The sequence below is a fragment of the Haemaphysalis longicornis genome, unplaced genomic scaffold (genome assembly GCF_048455015.1).
Source record: "Haemaphysalis longicornis isolate Haplotype H1 unplaced genomic scaffold, Haemaphysalis longicornis Haplotype H1 scaffold_8, whole genome shotgun sequence".
Classification (NCBI taxonomy): domain Eukaryota; kingdom Metazoa; phylum Arthropoda; class Arachnida; order Ixodida; family Ixodidae; genus Haemaphysalis; species Haemaphysalis longicornis.
The window spans coordinates 38956080-38977423 of NW_027526445.1; the positions used below are offsets into that span (position 1 = coordinate 38956080).

The 21344-nt window shown below is 46.2% G+C and overlaps 1 protein-coding gene across 1 annotated transcript in view; it reads left to right on the forward strand.

Annotated features, from left to right (window-relative positions):
- LOC144148256 (vitamin D 25-hydroxylase-like) overlaps positions 1-21116 on the forward strand; it is a 47679-nt gene extending 26563 nt beyond the window's left edge. The window contains exons 7-8 of the mRNA XM_077679819.1: positions 12723-12913; positions 20855-21116. Of these exons, the coding sequence (XP_077535945.1) occupies positions 12723-12913; positions 20855-21045 (382 nt within the window). The 3' untranslated portion in view covers positions 21046-21116. The remainder of the gene's footprint in view (positions 1-12722; positions 12914-20854) is intronic.
- Positions 21117-21344: the final 228 nt, after the last annotated feature.

A 21344-nucleotide genomic window follows, 5' to 3' on the forward strand; every position in this document is an offset into this window, starting at 1 on the left:
AGCTTTACTACTACAGGAACTCTCTGACATTAAGTGGGATATTATGGTATTCAGCGAAGCTAGAGGGGCTGGAGAAGGTTTCATCGAGCTTACTAGAGGGCATATGCAGTACTACAGTGGACAGGAATGAAAAAAAAGAACAAGGGGTTGGTATTTTTAATCGACGAAGAAGTAGCAGTAAACGTGCCGGAGTTTTTCAGCATTACCGAGAGAGTCACCGCTGTCGTGATCAAACTAAAAAAAGCGATGGAGGTTAAATATAGTACAAGCCTATGCCCCGAAAACCAGCTATGCTGATGAAGCCGTACATAGGTTCTACGAAGACGTCAACTCAGCAATGAAGAAGGCAAGAACGCAGTTCACTATCATGATTGGAAATTTTAACGAAAATATCGGTAAAAGGCAAACGGGAGAATGATCAGTGGGAAACATTAGAATCGACAATCACAACTGTCATGGAGATACACTGGTGGGATTTGCAGAGAGACATAACCTAGGGTAATGAACACAGTCTTCTACATACCAAAGAATACAGAATATACATTGAGGACTCCAGATGTTGCCATCAAAAACGAAATTGACTTCATTAAAAGTGACAACCCGGGTGTCGTGCAAGATGTAGAGGTGCAAACTAGGATTCGGAGCAGCGACCATAATGATGGTTAGATGCAAGCTAAGGCTGAATACAACGAAACTCATGAAAACTAAGACCCCCCATGGAATCAGTCAGAGCCACATCGCAGGAGTAGAAATTAACTCTTCAAAAGAAATTTTCTCCTTTGAATGACCTGAGCGGCACACACACATGGAGCGAGAGATAGATCAAACTTTATTTAAAGCGGATCATGTCCAGGCTGCCAAAAATGGTTTTCTGGTGTACCTGGAAGGCGTTCAGGCGGGTATTCTTCTGGTGTCAGGGCACCATGCGTGGGCAATATGCCGGGCGAGGCGAGGACAAAGGATGGGGCGAAAATTGGCGTAGGAGCGGCCCAGCTTTTCCATGAGTATGGAATGTGGGATGGTAAAAGGTGAAGATTAAGTGAGTGGGGTGATAGCCTGCGCGAGGACGAGTCCAGTAGGTATGTTTAATGTCGGGATAGGCACCATACACCTGACAGTGGGGCGTGCCATCTTGGGTCATTATATAGTGAAGGATTAGGTCGCAAGGGACGGAGAGAGTCTGAGCCTGGCGAATGTTATTGCCTCCGCCGGATGTTAGATCAGAAGTGGGAGGAGGAAGATTGTGGCGGGAACTGCCAACATCCTGCAGCTGTTGCTCCTATAGGCGGCACGTTTTGCTTTAGGGCTGTAGTCCTGGGGCCACGGTTGAGGGTTGGTCGCGTTTCGATTCGCACAAGCAAGGGGATGACCGCTTTCATTCCCTACAATAATCTGGTGTCCGGGGACCTATTCTAGAAAGACGTGCAGAAATTGGGAACTGCCATGTAGTTGTGAGCTCGTGATGAATGTGCACAGGTAAGAAGTTAGTTGCGAATTCTCGGAGGGCTCCTTGACTGTCCGTGTGGATAGTAAATTGGTGAGTTGAATGGTTCTCCTCTATGATCGAATCGGCAGTAGCTTGTATGTCATCGGCTGTAGGAGAATGTGCATTAAAATGTTGACGGATGATCTCTTCACGTGGACCTACCGCGACAGCCTTGGATATGTTGTCAGTAAACGGGGCGTCTGTGTAATATGTGTCACGTGATGGGCTGGAAAGATGAGGGCTCTGCTACGGTGCCAGCCGTAGTCTGAATCCCCCTACGTGATCAAGCAGAATGATGTCAGTGTAGACCGGCCAACTGACAACCTATCATCGGCACTCAGTGAATCAGCAGCTGTGGGAAAATCAGCATATATCGAACGAATGGGAATACTACCTAAGAAAAATGAAGGAACTAATTGCCAAACGTAAGGATATAAAAGTGTCAAGTACCGTGGTTCCAAATAAATTGGACGAGATTTGAATACTGATTAACAAAACCAAATCAAAAGACGTTCGTGCATATAACATTGCAGTGATCGAGGAAACGCTGCGAATAGGAGGAATATTGAAAGCCACTAAGAGAAAGATAGCCATCGGCAAAGAGAGGATGTACGCACTCAGCGATGGGCAGAGAAACCGTACGCACAACATGAAAGAGATAATTAAGGTAACGGAAGAAATGTAGACAAGGCTGTATGCCAAGGACGTTAAAGCGGGCAAACAACTGAGTATACAAGCGCAACTTGGGATGTCCGATCGGTAACTAGAAAGGAAGTTGGAAAGGCTCTCAAAGCCATAAATAAAAAAAAAACTGACAACGGCATAACCTTCTGCTTTTGAAGAAGGAATGAGATATTGTACTGTAGAAGATTGCTGTACTATATAAAGTACGATTAACGACTCAAAATGTACCCATAGCCTAGAAAAACGCCAACACTATTCTGACTCAGAAAAACGGACATTTTAAGGAACTTAAAAATAACACACCCATCAGCCTACTCTCAGTTGTTTACAAGCTATTTATCAATGCTATCGTTAGCCCCATAAGAGACAACTTGGATTCCAATCAACCCAGAGGCTGTGTTTAGGAAAGGGTTTTGAACCACGGATCACATCCGTGTCGTCAACCAAGTGATAGGAAAATCCAGAGTAAACAAAAACCCCTCTACATGACATTTATAGATTGCGAGAAAGCGTTTGTTCCCGTACTCACCGCAGCCGTGCTAGAAGCACTAAAAGACCAGCTAATAAAGGAAATCTACTTAAGCGTAGTAAAGCGTCAGGTTTAGTCCGGAACAGGTATAACGAATGACATATATCACGGATGCACGTTCAGAATAACCCTCGACAAGCAAATCGATAAATTTGCAATCCGAAAGGGAGTAAAACAAGGATATACCATCTCGCCAAAACTATTCAGACGATGTCTGGAAGGGGTATATAGAAAGCTTGACTGGGAAAACACAGCATTAAGCATAAACGGGGAATGATTGGGTCATCCGAGGTTTGCGGACAATATACTCTCGCTGAGTGAGAATGCAGAACACACGCAAACAATGCTTAAGGAGCTACAAAACGAAATGCCCTGCGGATAAAAATAAATAAGAATAAATCTAAAGTAATCAGGAATAAGCATGCCAAGATCGTCTTCTTCTACGTAGAAAACGAAATGCTAGAAGCAGTAACAGAATATAACTACTTAAGACAAATGGTCAGTGCTGACCCCAACCTTCAGAAACAAATATGGTGAAGAACAGGCATGGGCTAGAGAGCACTTGGCAAGCACTCTCAAATAATGAAGATTAAGCTTCCTTTGTCCCTAATGAGACAAATCTACAACCAGTGCGTAGTTGCGGTGATGACATACGGTGCTGAAACCTAAGGCTTTACTAAACAACAGAAAGCAAACTTAGGTCGGCTCAACGGGCGATGGAACGAATATTGCCAGAAATGTCAGTCAGGGACATTAAACGAGCTACCTCGAACAAAGAACAAACTAAATTTGACGATATCGTAGCTCAAATAAAGAAAAAGAAAAGGACTTGGTCCGGCATGTATTGAAACGAACGGACAATCAGTGGACAATTAGGGTAACAGAGTGGACACTAATAGAATAATGGGAAGGCCAATAACACGATGCAGTCATGAAATATAGAACTTCGCGAGTAAAGAGTGGACTCGAGTGGCGCAGGACATGAGTGGTTGGAGGTCAGTGAGAGAGGCCTTCGCCCTGCAGTGGACCTGAACAGCTTGATGATGACGGCGATGATGATATCATGATGAGAATAATCATCATCATTACATGAAGGCACTTTCTAGAACTAAACTAAAACAGGAAGTTTGCAACTTAGGTTTTCTCATATCTGCAGGATATTTTCTAAAAGACATTTAAACTCGCAAAAGCACCTCTACTGGCCACGCCATTTATTGAGCCTATGCCCCTTTTTTGCACCTGGCAAAAATGCGTCTTTAATAAGAGTCCCCCATTTTACAGTTTGGTGAATTTGTTGCAATGGTGGGCAAGCCTTAAAATCATTGAGGCCCATTGTTGGCAGTGTTTAATATCGCGAAAGGCTGGCTGCCAAGCTAAAGCAACAAATTCAGCTGATGTTGCAGAGCTCAATAAAAGTTTTCTCACTGCAGCAGCGTACAGCTGTATAAAGAAGGTTTTCTAAAATAGACGAAGATACGTATACCGACTTCTTTCTTTTGTGAAAGCCTAAGCTACTGTGATTATTCTGTCACCATGATATGTATCTGTCTCCGGTGCCCATCGTAGTTGAGTGGCTGCGGTGTCGTGTTAAATGGGGTTCGCAAAAGGATTCCTCATAAAGGCATCCACAAGTGTTTGCCTTCGTGGAGTATATAAACGATGTCTTAACAACTCACAAGCCACAGTGGTAGCGGCTTTGATCCCGTTGGATAAGTCATTTTTGGAACTTTAATTACGTTAGAGAGCACCCCAGGTAGAATGGTGGAAAAAGGGAGGCAAGGTGGCAAACATTTGTAGGAATGGATTATGTGCTCGTCGCCCCTCCCTCCCTTTGAAAAAAAAGGTCACATTGAGCGCACGAGAGCAGAGACGCTGTATTGAGACGCTGTAAAATGATCGATACTACGCAAAATTGTAAACCAATATGCGGATGCTATAAAAGCAAGATTTCGGAGCCACCAAGGCAGAAAAGTTGTGATACTTTCAAATAATTCTTTAAAAGAATGCTTTGATGCAAAAACATCCTCTAGGACAACTGCCCTGCCTGCGACGTACCGGTGTTCACATACCCGGAGTATGGTAATCCCCATCCCCCACCCACACACTTGTGCTATTCTATTGCCCAGATCAGTAGCAGATCAGTAGCATAAATTTTGTTAACTTGCTTATACTTACGCTAAAAAGGACGTCAAACGAAAAAAACCCCTATTATACCAGGATTTCACCCATTCATGCGCTACGAAAAGGGGTATCGCTAATCTTGCTTTCCTGTATGTCATGCGAAACGCATGACACCATACTATCTACTCAGGTGTAATAATCACACGGAACAATTTCTTTTATCTGGTTTTGGACTAGCCATTTTATCATCTCTGGCAGGCACAACCATCAACTGCATGCAAACTGCATAATATTTTTGCAAAGATGATAAAAATACAACAGTCAAAACAGAAGCAGTACCTCGTGTTTTATTCCGTTTAACAGACTCCGTATGACTGAATGGTTCACGCTTTTTTAAAGCGACACTTATTGCTCTTCCATTTATTTTTCGGGGTTTACTGCTCTTGGTGCTGTTTGCTTCGTTCTGACCGTGATTCGCTGTTTTGTGGCCGCTGTTGATGCTGCCTTCTAGCCTTGGTACGGTTTCCGAGGCGTGCACGCCTCAGCTTATCTCAGCCGCCATGACTGTCTAGCAGCTCTTCACATTTTGTGTGGCAACTTTGCAGCGCGGGCGCTTTTTTGATGCAGGCGACAAGCGAAAACGCCAGTGTTCACGAGATTTCGGATCACGTCAAAGATCCCAGGCAATCAAAATTAATCGGGAGCCCTCCAATACAGCGCGCCTTATCGGCAGTGCAGTGTCGGCGCCTTAAACCCTACAATTAGAAATGAGCTTTGCAACTTTGCTGAAAGCACCACTGGGTTTAATCTTCCAGAAGATAAGGCTGGACACCGCGCATCGTTCCCGCCATGTTTGGAAAGCGTGTCCCAGGGGGAGGCCTTGTAAGTTGCGAATAAGTTGCGTACCCTTCTCTGGGGTCGGCCGAAAAGCGACCGTAAAAGGAAGAGGATGAAATTATCCATTTACATGTCGTATCTCTCGGAGAACATATCCGAGCCTCACCATTTCGAGAAATCAGCAACTACGCAAAGCATATTAGCACTGTAAAAGCACAACATGCAACTCCGCGAAAGCTGTGGAAGGTCAGAGTTAAAGCTCCGTGTCATGTCTATTGAAACCAATGCGTGGCATCCGGCAGTTTTTAATATAGCTTAACATACTTGCCAATGCTAAAATTCGCTGAAAGCCTTCTGCAAAGCCGCAAAATGTTCACAAGGTAGCGCAAAAATGCCGCACGGAGCACGGGAAGTCGGTGTGTGGCGTTTTGGTTCCTGAATACATTTGTGAAGCCCGAGTGGTTATAATATAAAGTGAAACAGTACCGCGATAGTCTTTTGCCTGGTAACTGCCCCAAGTATAGGTGCGTGCCACAGTTCGACCCGTGAAATGTACGCTGGAGGTCTGAATATAACGGATGCAGAGCTGATTATTACAGCAACTTCGGACTGTGTGGTTGCCCTCATTCTAAGCCTCTCACATAGACAGCCCAAGTTTTTTCACACATCTTCAACAGGTTGCGTCGGAGGAAAATGTAAGAGGGCTTGGAGTGGGTATCTGTGGTGTGTAAACATATGAGTTCGCGTGTACATATTAAATGAACAGCAGAAATCAGCCGCTGAGCAGGGTTCCTTGTGGTCTGTCTTTGTATAGTATTTACTATGAAGTCCTCGATACAACACTAACCTTCCCAGGTGTGAGCACTTTGAGAACACTAGTTACTTCTTGGTGGTTTGAAGACACATATTTATGCAAGCCCATGAAATGATATTTGAGAAGTGTGATAAATCGATTGAACAAATTTGACGCGTAGGGATGTTTGTTTGCCGAATATCTTTCAGTAGTTTTTATATACTAATCCCACAGATTCACTGATCGTATACTCCCCTAAAAAGCTTTCATCCCACGGTGTAGAAACAGTGCTCCAGGGTTTAGCTCTCTCTTTAGGCACAACGATCTCATCGGAAAAAAAGGTTTCGTCTTTGTCATCCAGCGCCAAAATTACTCACACCCATTAGTAGAAACACGCATCAGAAGCACTTCGTGAGTGTCAGATATTGCTGCATTCCCTCTGATACTGTTCCTACTGGTTCTGCTATGCACAACCTAAAATCCCTTCATGTCGATGGCAAACCGTTGACTGGTTTAGGCGACACAAGTGCGCGGTTGTCCGTCATGAGCTCATATCTTCGCCAGCGGCTAAGGAATGTCCTGAACCCGTCCGCGTCCCGTGTTGTGAGACTTCTCGATGACATATGATTCTGTAGGCTGAATGTGTACCGCTCGGATTGACGATGCTAGTAAAACAATTCTCGTTATTAGCGGTTTTTAATACCTTCCCTTATGACGTGTTAATTGCCCTTGACTATCTCGTAGACCGTGGTGCCGTGATTGACTGCAGCTCACGGATTCCTCTTCTAGAGCTGCTACTGGCACCTGCTACTGATGGAATTTTCACACCCGGCTTCGCTCAACTGATCAAATTCGGTTGAACGACATCACCACATCTCCAGTATGGGGATTTTATCGTTTTGCCGGTAACGGAGAATCTGCTCAACCGCACCGTTCCCCTCCCGTTCTCAGGCATAACGGTAGAGAAGACTCGAGCAAAACTCCCATTCCTTTACTTCGGGCAGTCGACACGCATTCTCCTCAGAGGAATGCCACTTGCCTTATTCTTGCCCTCAACATAATGCCTACTTTCCACGATGACAGTCTACCCTTCTTTCCCCGACTAAGCAAGTAACAAGGACTCTGTATCACATGCTGCGTTCACTATAATGATTGTGGCGGAACATCCCGCATTCCAGTATTAACAACTAGGCTGTCTCCTCACCACCTATTCTGACATGTGTTACCTCAATGGTCGCCCCTCAGGCCGCGCTTATATTGCGACGAATCGTATAGAAATCGGCAATGCCAGTCGTCTTCGTGGATGCCAGTATGGTGTCTATCTGGGCCAAACGATGTATCATCACACAAAAACCAATGAAGTGTTTCGGAGAAATCTCATTTAACCTTAATCTATTCTAACGGCGGGATCAATCCTCAATGTTAATCTATTCTAACGGCGGGATCAATCCTTAATGTGAAAAAAAGGACAGCCAATGGTGGTTTGGGGTTTAACAAAATTACAAATGAGTATATATATCCCATCTGTCGCGTTGATGACGCTCTCGAGTGCTTGTTTGGTGCCTCAGATTTTTCATCAATTGACCTGCAGTTCGGGTAGTGGTCAGATTGCTGTCCAGAAAAAAGACCATAAAAATACCGCGTTCGTAAGGCGTGGCGGATTGTCACAAGTTGAAGACATGCTATTCCGACTTTGTATTGTGCAAGTCCGTAAAAACATTAGTACTCCCTTTCACGCTTTTAAATCGTCAGCGTGTGTGTGTAATCTTGATGACTTTGTTGCATTTTGTCGCACATTTGAGACCCACCTTATTCCATGTCTCTAGGACATTCTTGGGGTTTATCAGCAGGGCAGTTTCTAACCTAATTGAAATTACAGTTTCGGGCACCGCGAAGTAAAGATTCCTGGCCACCTTGTCGACTCCTCTTGTGTTCAGAGTGATTTCGAAATGATAGGTTTCGTGAAAGACTTCTTTGTTCCGCGTTCCATGCACGTCGTTGAAACCTTTTCAGGAATGAGTTCCTATTCGCCGTTTTTTAAAAGATGTACTTGTGTGGCTCGCCCACTGACCGATGTTCCTAATATTGCGGATAATTCACTAGCGGACAAGAGCAGGTTGCCGCATTCCGCAGCAATGCGATTACTCGGCTCCGATGAAAGCTCGCATGAATGACAGCGGCCATGAACCAGTAGCTGTGTTCGTCAAAGGGCGAAGCAACAGAGGCAGGGTGATGTCTTACGGAAGCACTCTTTTGCCTCAATCCGAGCGCAACATATTCGATCAAGCTCCAATGCCTCACTCTTTTGTAGGCCATAGGGAAAATTTGTACCGTATGTGTATGAGCGGCCCTTTTGAGTGGTAATGGACCATGGGGCAATATGCGGGCTTTCTTTACTGGAATACCCAACAGGACGGTTAGGTCGCTAGGCTTTACACCTGCAAGGGTATCAATATTCAGTGTCCTACAATGTTTTGTACTGTACAGCGACGCGGACTGCCCATGTCGTAACACCGTCGAACAACTTGACGCCGATGAGCTCAAAACAAATGCCTGTCTTTGCACTGTCTGATCCACACAACAGTGGTGTCCAGCAGCGACGCGTTTCGACGTTTTGATCGCTCATCAACCGTCTCCACTCAGCATTAACACATCCCCCCTTAAACGCGTACGTTTTTGAGGATGGTGTCCTATTTCGCCGTACGTTTCGTGCTGATGGACCTGACATGCTCTTCGCAGTGCCCAAACAACTTTGCATAGATGTCCCCAACCAACTCAAGGAAGCTGCTATAGTTCGCCACCTGAGCGTGTACCAAACATACGATCGCGTCAGCCGGCAATTTTAGAGGCTAGGTATCAACCAGTCTCCGTGCCGCTACGTTGCATCCTGCGATTGATGCCAACATCGCAAAACGCCCCCGTAACGTACAGCAGGCCCCATTACAACTGAGCCATTTCATCTCTATAAAACGGATATCTCAGGCTCATTTCCAGTATCCCTGTCTGGAAAGCGCTGGTAGCGGTAACGATGAACTGCGCTACCCGCTACGCCATTACACGGGGTTTCCTACAAGCGATGCAACAGGGGTCGCGGATTTTAAGGGCGAAGCACCATAGAACCTCAATTTGTTCGTGGCTTGTCCTTGGCATCTCTGTACACAATGTTGAGCAAGCGCGAGGAGCATTGAATTAGATTGCATTGTATTTTATTGTATTTGTTTTGGATTGGACTAGAATACACTGAATTGTATCGCATTGGATTGGATTGCGATTGTATATTCTGTACACACGTGTTGTGGTTCATTTACATGCGCGAGTGGACACTTTTAACGGGTGATTATCGGTAAGAACGATCCACAGTGCTTCGCACTCTCGTCATGATTCACTTCGTGGAGATGCGTGAATTTTTTTCTCTTAATTCTATGATCTCCCGCTAGGACACTCGCTGTCAGCTACTTACACACCGTGGTGCCAAGTTTCCGCCAGATGTTGTCATGACCGCATATCATCCTCAGAAAAATCACCTTACTGATAGGATCAACAAAAGGCTGACCGCTATGCACAGAACTTCCGTGTGTAATGAGCACCTATATTGGAACGATATACCCCCTTTGTGGCTTTCACATAAACGTATACCCGACTGTATCGCACCGGATATTCACATTTACTCCTCCTGTTTGGACGTGAGCCTACCTTAACTTTGGAGACCTTTGAGTTGGTCAGTTGAACGGAGATATCTGAACATCCTCGCGACACCAAGGCAATGGTGACCTAGCGTTCCAGCTAACCCACGAAAAGCTCTGAGCTGCTCAGATGTATCCAAAATCTTGTTGTGATGGACGAGTCCGCACCTAACTTTGTTCCGGGCTTCTTGGGTTTAGTTTGAACCCCTTCTCCCCGCATTGCGCGTCGTAAGAAGCGCATGTCCCACTCCACTGAACCTTATTGCATCAAGCATGACGTTACCCCTGTAACGCACGAAACTGCGTATGTTACGCCACCGCCATTTGTCCGTGGTCCCTACGCCTGCCCTTATTCATGTTAGCCGACTCAAGCATTGTGACACACGGTACACATCTTCATCTGACCCTTGTTCACAACAAGCACCGGGACGGTGCTTCTGCCGTCGCTGGTAAGAGACGGCGGGCGTTGATGTCACAGATAATGTGCAGTCTGCGCAAACAGCACGAAATAATTTTGATGATGTGGAGCGACAGCCAACCTCCCGTTTTGTGGGAACGTATGACTGCACTCCACACGCAAAGCGACAACTGTATCGAAGTAGAGATGGAAGGAAGAGAGTGCTCGGAAATCGGTTATACAAGTTGTGTGCCACCAAGCTGCCGCAGTGCCCGCGGGCTGTATAGGATGTTTCTTTGCAATTATACCTTTTCACACCTCGTCCCTGTTGTGCAAGGCGACAATATGCAAAGAGGTATTAGGCATATAGTACTTACGAAATTCTGATTTAAAGTATTGTCATTTGATAACACCAAAAGCCTCGAAGACAACTTAAGTACGTCCTAAGCGTTGTGAATGTGAAAACATACACGTCCAACTGATCGTCGCTTTGTGCTTTTGGAGTTTGGTCGCTGGGAGTAACGTTTCTGACTATTCTAAGAGGCATGCTTTGTAGCTGTTTGATTTATCTTCAATTGTAACTAATGAGGATTTGTGGGCTTGCATGTTGGTCATAGGCAGGAGTCATTAGGGCCGTGTGGCTTACTTTTTAAGTACCCCTATCCTCAGGGGTACATCTGGTAAAGACAACCGGCAGAGGCAACCAGATATTTTCTTTTTTGTCACCGTAGAACGGATGAATAGCGAGGAGCGGTGGACGAGTAGCCGTTGGGTGCCTAATCTTCGCGTTTCAGCGCCTTTGCCATAGTCAGTGATTTAGGGCAATGGAATTCGATCCCGCATTGTATTGCAATGAGTAAATATCGTTAAACTTTGATCCCTTGATGTGCTACGGCGATTCCTCAAATCGTTCGCCAAGAACCACTCCGGCATTGCATGTTACGTGTACAATGTATTGGGGCGAAGTTGTGTTGCATTTTTCTGAATTCAGACATCTTATGGGGTGTTCTGGCATGAATAATCCCGTTTCAGTACTGCCCAAGCGGCTGCCGCCGATCATGCACATGGTTTCTTCCCTACAGAAGTGCAACGCGACCTGGCGCAAAGGGCACCTGGATTCCCCCTAAACGCTCACCAACAGGATGTCGATTACTGGCTAGGGAACACGTCGTTGCAAATGCGACTGTGCATGCCTTGAACAGAGGGAGAAGGTGTTTTCTTGTTAGGGGGCATTAAGAGTTCGCCATACACGTTGTCACGTATGCGTTCCATGTCGTATAGGTAAAAAATGGTTCTGGTATATTGACAAGTTTGTTTGATACATTTTACGTTGGAGGTAAATCGTGTTAGTGAATCGGCCTCTAGAGTCGGGGAGAATTGTGTGTGGATGTAGTTAACTCTGATCCAAATGGAAAGGGTTTGAACAGCTGGTAGGTACTGATGGCAGAGGCCATTGACGCTGTTCATTTCGCCTCAATGAGTTCTTTGCTTTGCCGTTGGCGCTGATACCGCACTACGGCATTTGTGCTCTATTGGGCCTCTAGTTGTGTAGGATAAAATATTTATTATTGTTTTTTAAGCGGCCTTTTAGTCTACACGCCGTATATGTGATTATCGAGTAGCTGTGCAACAGCGCCCTGAAAAGTTTCACCTTCCGCTTTGAAAGGGGATTTAAATAGATTGGACACGCATTGTTTGAGAGTCATGATTTTTAAGAGACAAAAAAATCCCAAAGCACGCATGCACAGAAGTATCCATTCGTAGGGTTTGAGTAAACGATATAATAATACTTGACCCTGGTAAAAAGCGAAGCAAATGTTTTTAGTTGTTCACGGCTGTTTGATTATTGTGTATTTGGGCACACCGCGGCTCGTCGCAACATATATTGTTGTATCAAAGTTGACATTTCACTTTCAACATGGTTTGTAAATAATGTTTACTCTCTGACAATATACTCGTTTATTGAAACATTTTACACCTAAGAGTGTCACTCTCCCTTTGTACGTCTTGGCGTTTCTCGTAGCCTATAGTTACAAAGCAGCTCCTGTGTGTTCCAAAGCACACTGTGCTCTCTTAGGACAGAAATATCAACCATTTTCTCTATCGTAGTTTCTATCGCAATCGCTATCGCAATCGCAATTTTTATCGCAATGGCAATTTATATCGCAATCGCAATTTCACTATCTTTTCAGGAGCTCTGATGACGTTGTAATTGACGGCTACTTCATAGAAAAAGGGACAACAGTGCTTCCAAATCTATGGGCTATTCACAACGACCCCACTCTTTGGCCCGACCCCTACAAGTTCAACCCTCACCGCTTTTTGAATGATGACGGAACTATGACATCGCACATACCTGAACAGCTGGTACCTTTCGGTATAGGTAAGAGGGTCTAATATTGTTAGTAATTTGGCACTTTTACATCACTTTTTAAGATGAATTTACTTCAAGGGACCGAAGCTAATGAACCGTCATACGACGTTTTCAAGCGGTTACGTCAAGAATGGTGTTGTGAATGAGTCGTAAATTACAGTTCAATTATACTTCAGGCAACGTGTGTGGCCTTCATTCAAGATAACATATTTGTAAAGAAATGGAAACACATACGCACGTTTGTTCTCAAATAGAAATGTAACCATCTTCGTTCGGCCGTTTAATGATTATGTACCCTCTTTAAGGCAAAGAAGCCTCAGCCAACAAGTATGCCACTTAAATCGCCGTATAATTCAGGATCGTAAATCGCGGAACCCTCTCTCGAAACTTGCGTTTTTCTACGACAAATTGCAGTATATTCTGGATATACTGCACTGGCAACAAATGCAGCGGTGTCAGCATGCTACTAGAATATTACACCAAGCGACACAAGGCACGGCGAGCACACTGCTTTTTTCTGTGAATTTCATCAATAAGGCCTTGCAGTTCACTTTTCCTCTTTATCAAAGACACGCGTTCCTTACGGCATAGCTTTACACCTGTAATATATGCTCATGAATCGCTATGCCCAGTTTTTGTGTAGTGGGCGAACTTTCACTGAAGAGTCACGGTTTTACCGATGATTTCCCCTCAGGAGGTTCGCCCACTCATCATCATTCACCCCGTGGATATGCTGTGAATTTTTTTTTGGTCTTTAAAATACTTAGACCCAAGTTTTACCTCACACGTCACTTTCGCCGTCAGCATCAATTGACTGCTTCCCGATTGCTGCTCACAATCAAGGGTTAAGGGAGCCAGAACGCAGAACATCCTTCCAATATAACAACTAAAGGCATTTCTTATCGTCCTCTTTTTGGTTAAGACACTCATTCCTTCTCCAGAATAACACAAAAGTTCTGTGCCCGGAACTTTGGCGCTTACAAGTTGGGTTTTTCTTTTTCAGTAGTTTTTTTGCACTCGCGCGAAAGACATTTTAATCAGGGTAAGCCCCAGCCTCTCATCAATGCTCTTAGCTTGCCGAGAACTCGAACACCTGGCGCAATGATTTGGGACCGAATACAATAAGATTGACTTTATTTTCAGTTCCAGGCTATCTATATCCCTTTCTTATTGATTCGCTTGTAGAGGAATGCTTGTTTTTTATCTTATTTTTGTGGCAATCCTAAAACTATATCAATTACGTTACGATATTCCAAGAAACCATTTCCAGGTATTTTTCCGCATGTTCGCCTACATGTTTCTTTTGTACCTTTGTTGGATATTTATTTATCGAAGTAGCTGGTAAAGTATGTTCTTTTTTACTTCGAAGGCGATGATTAACTATCCTTATAGAAAATCCTTCGTCCAGACTACACAATCCTGGCGGTGGCTGGTACACAAATAGCCTGCTGATGCACTAGAAAATGGCGTATTGTCTGAAGAATAAAAGAGGGTCATTGAATGTGAAAAAAGAGTCACATTTCTCAGAGAACCAAATAAAACAAACTGTCTTAGTGAGATTGGAGTACAGTGAATAGTATTTACGCTGGCCGTTGTTTCAACTGTGGTCCTACGGAGTAGCAGATTAGCACGGAACCCCTGTACGACTAGCGGTCGATGATGACTTACAATGACCCCAGAGACAACTCGCACAACGTATCGTGCTTCCGATTATTAAGCAGTTGGTTAGGTGAATTTTCATAGAGGATCACGTCATGAAGCCTCAAATGGACATCGCCAGAGACGTCGCTGAGGGCAAGTGCCCGCGTGACTGTACAACGCATCGAATAATAAGTTGCGACGGCTGTTTACCAGTTAGCTTAGTTAGATTCCTGGAAGAAACACAAAGGTCGCCGCCCATCCAAAAAATGCTTCAGAAGGAATGCCCAATCACTACGGATGCCTTTTATGGACGTATTAGGGAAATAGGTGTCAGCAAAGTTCGAGGGGTCGACGTAACATTGTTGAGGTTGGTAAAGGCGTACCCAGGAAAAAACTAGAATGGGGCATGCTGCACTTTTATACTAATGCATTCGTCATTTGTAAAACACCTACCTACCTGGTGTGAAACGGTGGGCCCACCTATACACATAACTTCAAAACTAAAAAGGCAGTTTTTGCTTGTATGTGCTTCGGCCTCACGTAAGAAGTCTGGACAGCATGCTAAATCATTTATCTAAAAAGCATGTATATTACAGCGTAACGCTTCAAGTTCGTCGGCAATGTTAAAGCCTGTGCCACACAGAGCAAACAAGAAAAAAAAAACATGGGCAATCTCCACTGCTGTGAAACCTGGGGAGGGGCTAAGCATACAGTGTATAATTGTATTCTTGGCGCCTCGGCGTTTCTGCCAATGGAGATGAAAGAGTTTTGGGGGTAGAGGTATAGAGGTTTGCTACTAAAGTATCGTGTCTTTGAAGCCCGAAGCGTTCTAGCTCGAGGCGTAAAAAGTGTCTTGTTGCGTTTTAAATACACGTTACGAAGCATTCTATCGCGAAGCGTGAACGAGTGCCTCGGTTTTGTTGAAGTGCAGAGCACAGTAGCGACGGATCTTGTCCTCGTAGCTGGTTCGCTTGAGCCAAGTGGAGCCAAACTGCGTACCATAACGGTGTTCCACAGAGGCTCGTAGAGCGTTAGACACCTGATGGACTGCGGTGGGTGGGAGTTGGGTTTGTTTTCGCACGTGCAAATTTGTTTTCGGATTTGTTTTTGCACGTGGAGGAATCACAAGTGGGAGATCGTCACCAACATTCGAATATTCCAATCTTCGGCTACAATGCAAGGTTAGAAAAGAAGTGTTAGCGGAGGTTACTAGTTTTCCGCCTATGCTAAGACCTCAGCAAATGGGAAGTGAAACATTAGATTTCGGCACTTGTAATTGCGGACGATATAGCGCTACTTGCAGATAGCGAACATGCCCTGCATAAGCTCATAGATATATTTGGGGAAGAACCCATGGATTCATCATTACAGTTGCGCGCAGGCAAGTCAGGAGTTTTGTGTTTTAAAGCAATATACTCGTAACAAATCTAAATTGGTTCAACAAGAAACAATACGCAGGGGAAATTATAAATATCAAGAAAAAACAACAAATAATGGGCAGTCCTGTCGGAATCCACACAAAGAGCATCTGAGACCAAAAAAGAACACCCCAATAAAAAACCAAAGCAGTACGCGGATACAACAAATTTGAAGTCGAGAGAGGCGCACGGTCGGGTGTGATGGCCTGGGCTACACCTTTTTAAGAGGAGTTGTGTGTGGGAATGAGAGAATAAAGCAGGCGTTGAGTGATCCATAGGGTTATAGCTCGATATCAATTAGAGCGCGTAGTAAAACTAATGAGGCACTGCATTTGAAATGCCGGGGCCTTTTATGAAGTGGGAGAAGTGCAGCGCAAAATATGTGTAAATGGCCCGCTTAAACTAGAGATGTTGATTGTTGCGAAAAGGAAGAGGATCGATGGCCAACGGGCAGATCATCATCATGAGCGAGTAAAGAAGAGAGGATTAACAGAGGTGTTCTCAGCAGAGCCATGGCGCGGGTCTAGTTCCTCAATATCTTTGGTGCCGATCAACCCGGGAAATCGCCCTTCGGAGCATCTCCGCATGGCTTCGTCGATCGACCGCCTTCGAAAGACTCGGGGCGTTGTCAGGAGCGGTGTCACGCGAGCTCTCAACCAGCTGAACGACCTGCTGCAGCAGCCCTCTCCCGACGCGGCGACCCTTAGCTCCCACGTCGACTACATCGTGCAGCAAGATGCTGAGCTCACAGCGCTCAACGGGAAGATCGCCGAGGCAACGGATGATGACGTGCTGGAGCAAGAGCTCGAGGGAGCGGCAGAGTACAACCGCAAGGTTTCGTACGCCGTCTCTCGGGCACGGTTTCTTCTGAGAAATGCCCAGCCGAACGCTCCCGTAGCCAGCGAAGGCGGGACAGCAGCTGCTTCAGCCCATGATCCGACGGGTACGTCATCACGCATCGCGCCTGCGTCACGGCATCGGACAGTCGCCCTTCCGAAACTTCAGATTCCAGCGTTTTCGGGAATTCTGCACGAGTGGCAACCCTTTTGGGATCACTACAGCGTGACCATTCATGACAACGTCGAGCTGACAAAAATCGAGAAATTCAAGTACCTGCTGACGTACTTGATCGGCGATGCCAGGCGAGCCATCGAGGGCATCCGACTCTCGGAAACAAACTACGACGTTGCGGTGAGCGCCCTCGTTCAACGCTTTGGCCGTCCAGAGTTGCTCATTAACGAGCATATCGATCAACTGCTGGCATTCACACCGATACGTAGCTCGACGAATATCGACAGGCTCCGCGAGTTGTACGAGAAGGTACATTTCCGCGTCAGCGCCCTGGAAGCCCTGGGAGTTCCGCAAGAGCAGTATGCCGTGGTTCTCAACCGCGTGCTCCTGCGATGCCTGCCCGATGACATAACCTTGATGTACCGGCAGAGGGCTAAGGAATTGGGCCAAGGGTCGACTGCTGGATCCGCGACGGAATCTGCAATAAGTCAAGGACAAGGTTGCCAGGTGAAGCGACTACTGGAGTTCTTGAGGATCCAAATTGAGATTCGCGAGGAAGGGAAGCAAGGGCAGCCTCTATCAACCGCAGCTCGTCGGTCCGTCCAGAACGCCGACTTGAACCCCCCAGGACAATCGGAGACACCCGTTCCCTCAGCACTGGCATTGACCGCGGAGACCGAGTCCCCAGCCACCCCGGCGTGCCCCTTATGCGACAGCCGCGGTCACAAGGTGGCGGACTGCCGGGTCAGCCAGTCGGCGGCCGAGAAGAGGGCACGATTGCGCAACGCTCGCTGCTGCTTCCGGTGCGGCAGACGCAACCATGTGGCTCGTCAATGCAGAGCGTCGCGCAACCTAACCTGCAGTACCTGCAACGGGCGTCACCTCACCGTGCTGTGTGACGTGCTCCGGCCGTCTGACCACACCACGCCCAGACGAACGCCGCAGGTACAGGCTGGACAAGGTGCACCCCCAACTGTGGTGACGGCTTCGAGCGGGCACTCCGGAGCAACGTCAGTTCTGCTGCCGACGGCTCGAGCCTGGGCAGAGGGTGCTCGACGACGTTTGGTGCGAGTACTTCTGGATACCGGAAGCCAGCGGACGTTCATTCGTCAGGATCCGGCTAAAGTCCTTAAATGCACTGTTCTCGACACAGAAGAGCTAGCGTTGGTAACGTTCGGCAGGACAAAGGCTCACAAGATATTACGTTGCCGACGAGTAGAGGTGACGCTGCGTGGACAAGCTCGTGGAGATCGGGTCACTTTGGAAGCCTCAGAGGTCCCTAAGATTTGCTCGGTCACCAGTCCGCAACTCGATAGCGCGACAGTCAATATCCTCAGTGAAAATCGGTACGACGTTGCCGACGTCTGCCAGCCGAATACATGGAAAGAGCATGAAATCGGCATACTGGTTGGATCGGATGCCTACTGGAAAGTGGCCACAGGCAAAATAGACCGAATCAATGCAGATCTCACAGCTACAGAAACGGCTCTAGGTTGGACAATTCAAGGAGCACTCAGATCTACGGCTTGTAGACTTACTAACGCCATGGTCCTCTCGGGTGGCACACGACGGCGTTTAAAATTTGACGCACGTGCTGTGTGGCGACGGCGGAACTGCTGTTCCAGTTCATGCAATGAACCCGAGTCGCCTAATGCCTACCCGAGCACTTGCAAGGGATTCAGTACCAAACGCAAAGTAATTGAAGACGTGACGGTGGAGAAAGGGGCGGAAGGAACGGATAGCTCTAGCGAGCAAACACCGAAGGAAGAACCTGCCCAGAAGATGCCCACTTATCAATCCACACGAGGACTGAAGAAAAATCGATCCCCCGAAATGGCCCCGAAAGAATACGCACCTAAGGATCCGACGTCGAACCCGAGCGCGTTATCGAAAGAGGGCACCGTAAAGGCATGCTCGAGACGGGTCAGTTCTGGAAGTCCAGCAAAGGGGGAGACGAAGACAAACCGAACGCCCCATGCGTGTTCAGCCAAGCGTAAACATACGCATGTGGAGAAACGCCAGAAACGTAGCTTGAGCAGCAGCAGCGAAGGAACCAACAGGCAGAGCGTAGAGCGCACCAGCCGTTTCTCAAAGCAAACCGAGCCCAAACAGTGTGCACAGCCATTTGTGTCTACGGAGCCGCAACGTCAGGTTTCGGGTGGCTGCAGGAACCCTCATACGCGGGCCTGTAACCGGAAGGTTTTCACGCTGTCGACTCCATTCCCAAGCGAAGGAAGTCACACGTCGAATACCGACGATGGAGTTGGACGCCATCGCAATCGTGATCCTGGGCGACAAGGCTCTTCAATTGCAATGGGGACTTCGCCAAGTGTTACCGCCACATGAGATGTTTCATGTGCAATCTTCCTGTGTAATAACTGCACGTTTTTGAACTCGCCGACTGACCATCTTGGGCGCGCGGGAAGATGTTGCAAATGAAGAAGAAGGGAAAGCGGGCAGGGGCACGCGGCGCATTATCATCATCGGGGTGTGGTTCGATGACAGCCAATAAAGGAACACGTATCGCTCCGTCTAGGGCTCTGGGCCGTGACTCGCGGTAGGTTCCGCGACATTGATAAACCAGAAAAAGACGGCTAAACTGAAGCAGTAACCTTGCATTAAAAAGGTGCGCTCGCCGCAGAGAAAAAGGAGCAGAAGGTTGAGTTCAAATATATCGAACTTTTCACGCAGGAGAATTAATCAGAACAATTTATATACAGTTAAAAAATCAGTGACCTGGTAAATAGGCTGCAAGAAAATAGCCATCGATGGCTGATAATTTTGGAAGCGGCCAGTTTTTTAAGAAAAGGTTGTTTGATAGTCATAATGGAGTGCATTGCTTCTGGATGAACGGGCGGGTTTCTTGCGATTAAAACCGCTTATGTTCGAGAACCTACTCGGAGAATTGTTTGGAGTTACGTGATGATATCAGACACCTTGCGATACATTTTAACAGAATACAAAGATTCACTACCTGTCATCACCGCGGGGATTATCCACGAGCAGCCAGAAGTGGAAGTCTGTATACAAAAAGAAATTGAGGAAAGCTACGCAAGTCCAGCCTTACAGATGTTTTCTGTTATATGCGTCAGAGGAAAGTGAATCAAAAAGAAGGGAATGTTAGTAGAACCCAAGCGTTTTGGTGAAAAAAGCAGCGCAAAGGCCAGGAGGCAATCTGATACGAAATAGGACAGATTACCCTAACCTACCCCAAGGGTTACTCTTATTTTATTTCCGAAGAGAAGGGTAAAGTATAGTGGCGTTAGGTCACTGTACCGCATCAACATGTCAGAAAGGGCAACCCGCTTAACAAAATCATGATGTCAGTGGCAAAATCGAAACGCATTTATTATAAAACGGAAAGAGAAGCCTGAGGAGTAGCAGGCGAGAATTCAAGAGGCACTTGGCAGGGACGACAGAAGAGTATCTTGTTTTTTGGACATTTGGAGTAAAGAAAGAATATATGTGACTGTTATTTAACTTTCGGGCTCTGACTCAGGCGTCTACGTGTCGGAAGCCGTAGACAAGTTTGTAACTATATTATGATACTGGTGGCGGCATGTGTACCGCGAAATGATAAGTCGGAATTGGGGCTCATTCCACCACTCAAGCGAAAACCAGCAATAAAGAATGAAATGTGAGCTGATGGCTTAAATTCTTATGATTATGTTTTTATTATGATGGCCCCTCAACAAGCCCCTCGTCATTTCAGTCTCTAGTCTGGTGCATAATATTTGTTTATACATATATTTATATGTGTGTGTGTTCGTGTATGTGTGGGCTTGTTTGAAAAACCGTGGAAATATTAAATTTCTGCATGCCTTACCGGAAGGCAAAACTATGGCAGTCTTCTAAATCATGTTTACCTTTATACTCCTAGGCCGTCGGTCATGCCCCGGTGAAGTGTTCGCCTCGATGGAGATCTTCTTGATGGTGACATTTCTGCTGCAGAAGTACCATGTTGTCCCGGAACACCCTATTCGGACAGATTTAAATGATCCCAATCTTCGTCTCCCCCAGCAGGTGCCCAATAAGTTGCGGTTCCTCCGTCGCCAGATTTCGAAAGCTTGACATATATTATTCCTGTTGTTTAACTTTTGCTGTTTATTTCCTAACCAGAAAAGGGTGCGAAATAAAAGCCCTTATGTACCACAACAAAAAAAATGTGTCTTCGATTCACTCAGATTAGATGTCAATGCAAGAAGAAAGGAATTGTTACAGCTTCAAATCGCATTGAATATTTGGCATTTATGCGCCGATGGGTTTTTCTTTCTTGGGCTACTTAAACCCAGAAATTTTGGTCTGTCTGTATGTCTGTCCGTATGTCTGTCTGTGACTCGATTCAGCCACCCGGCCAAACTAAAATAATG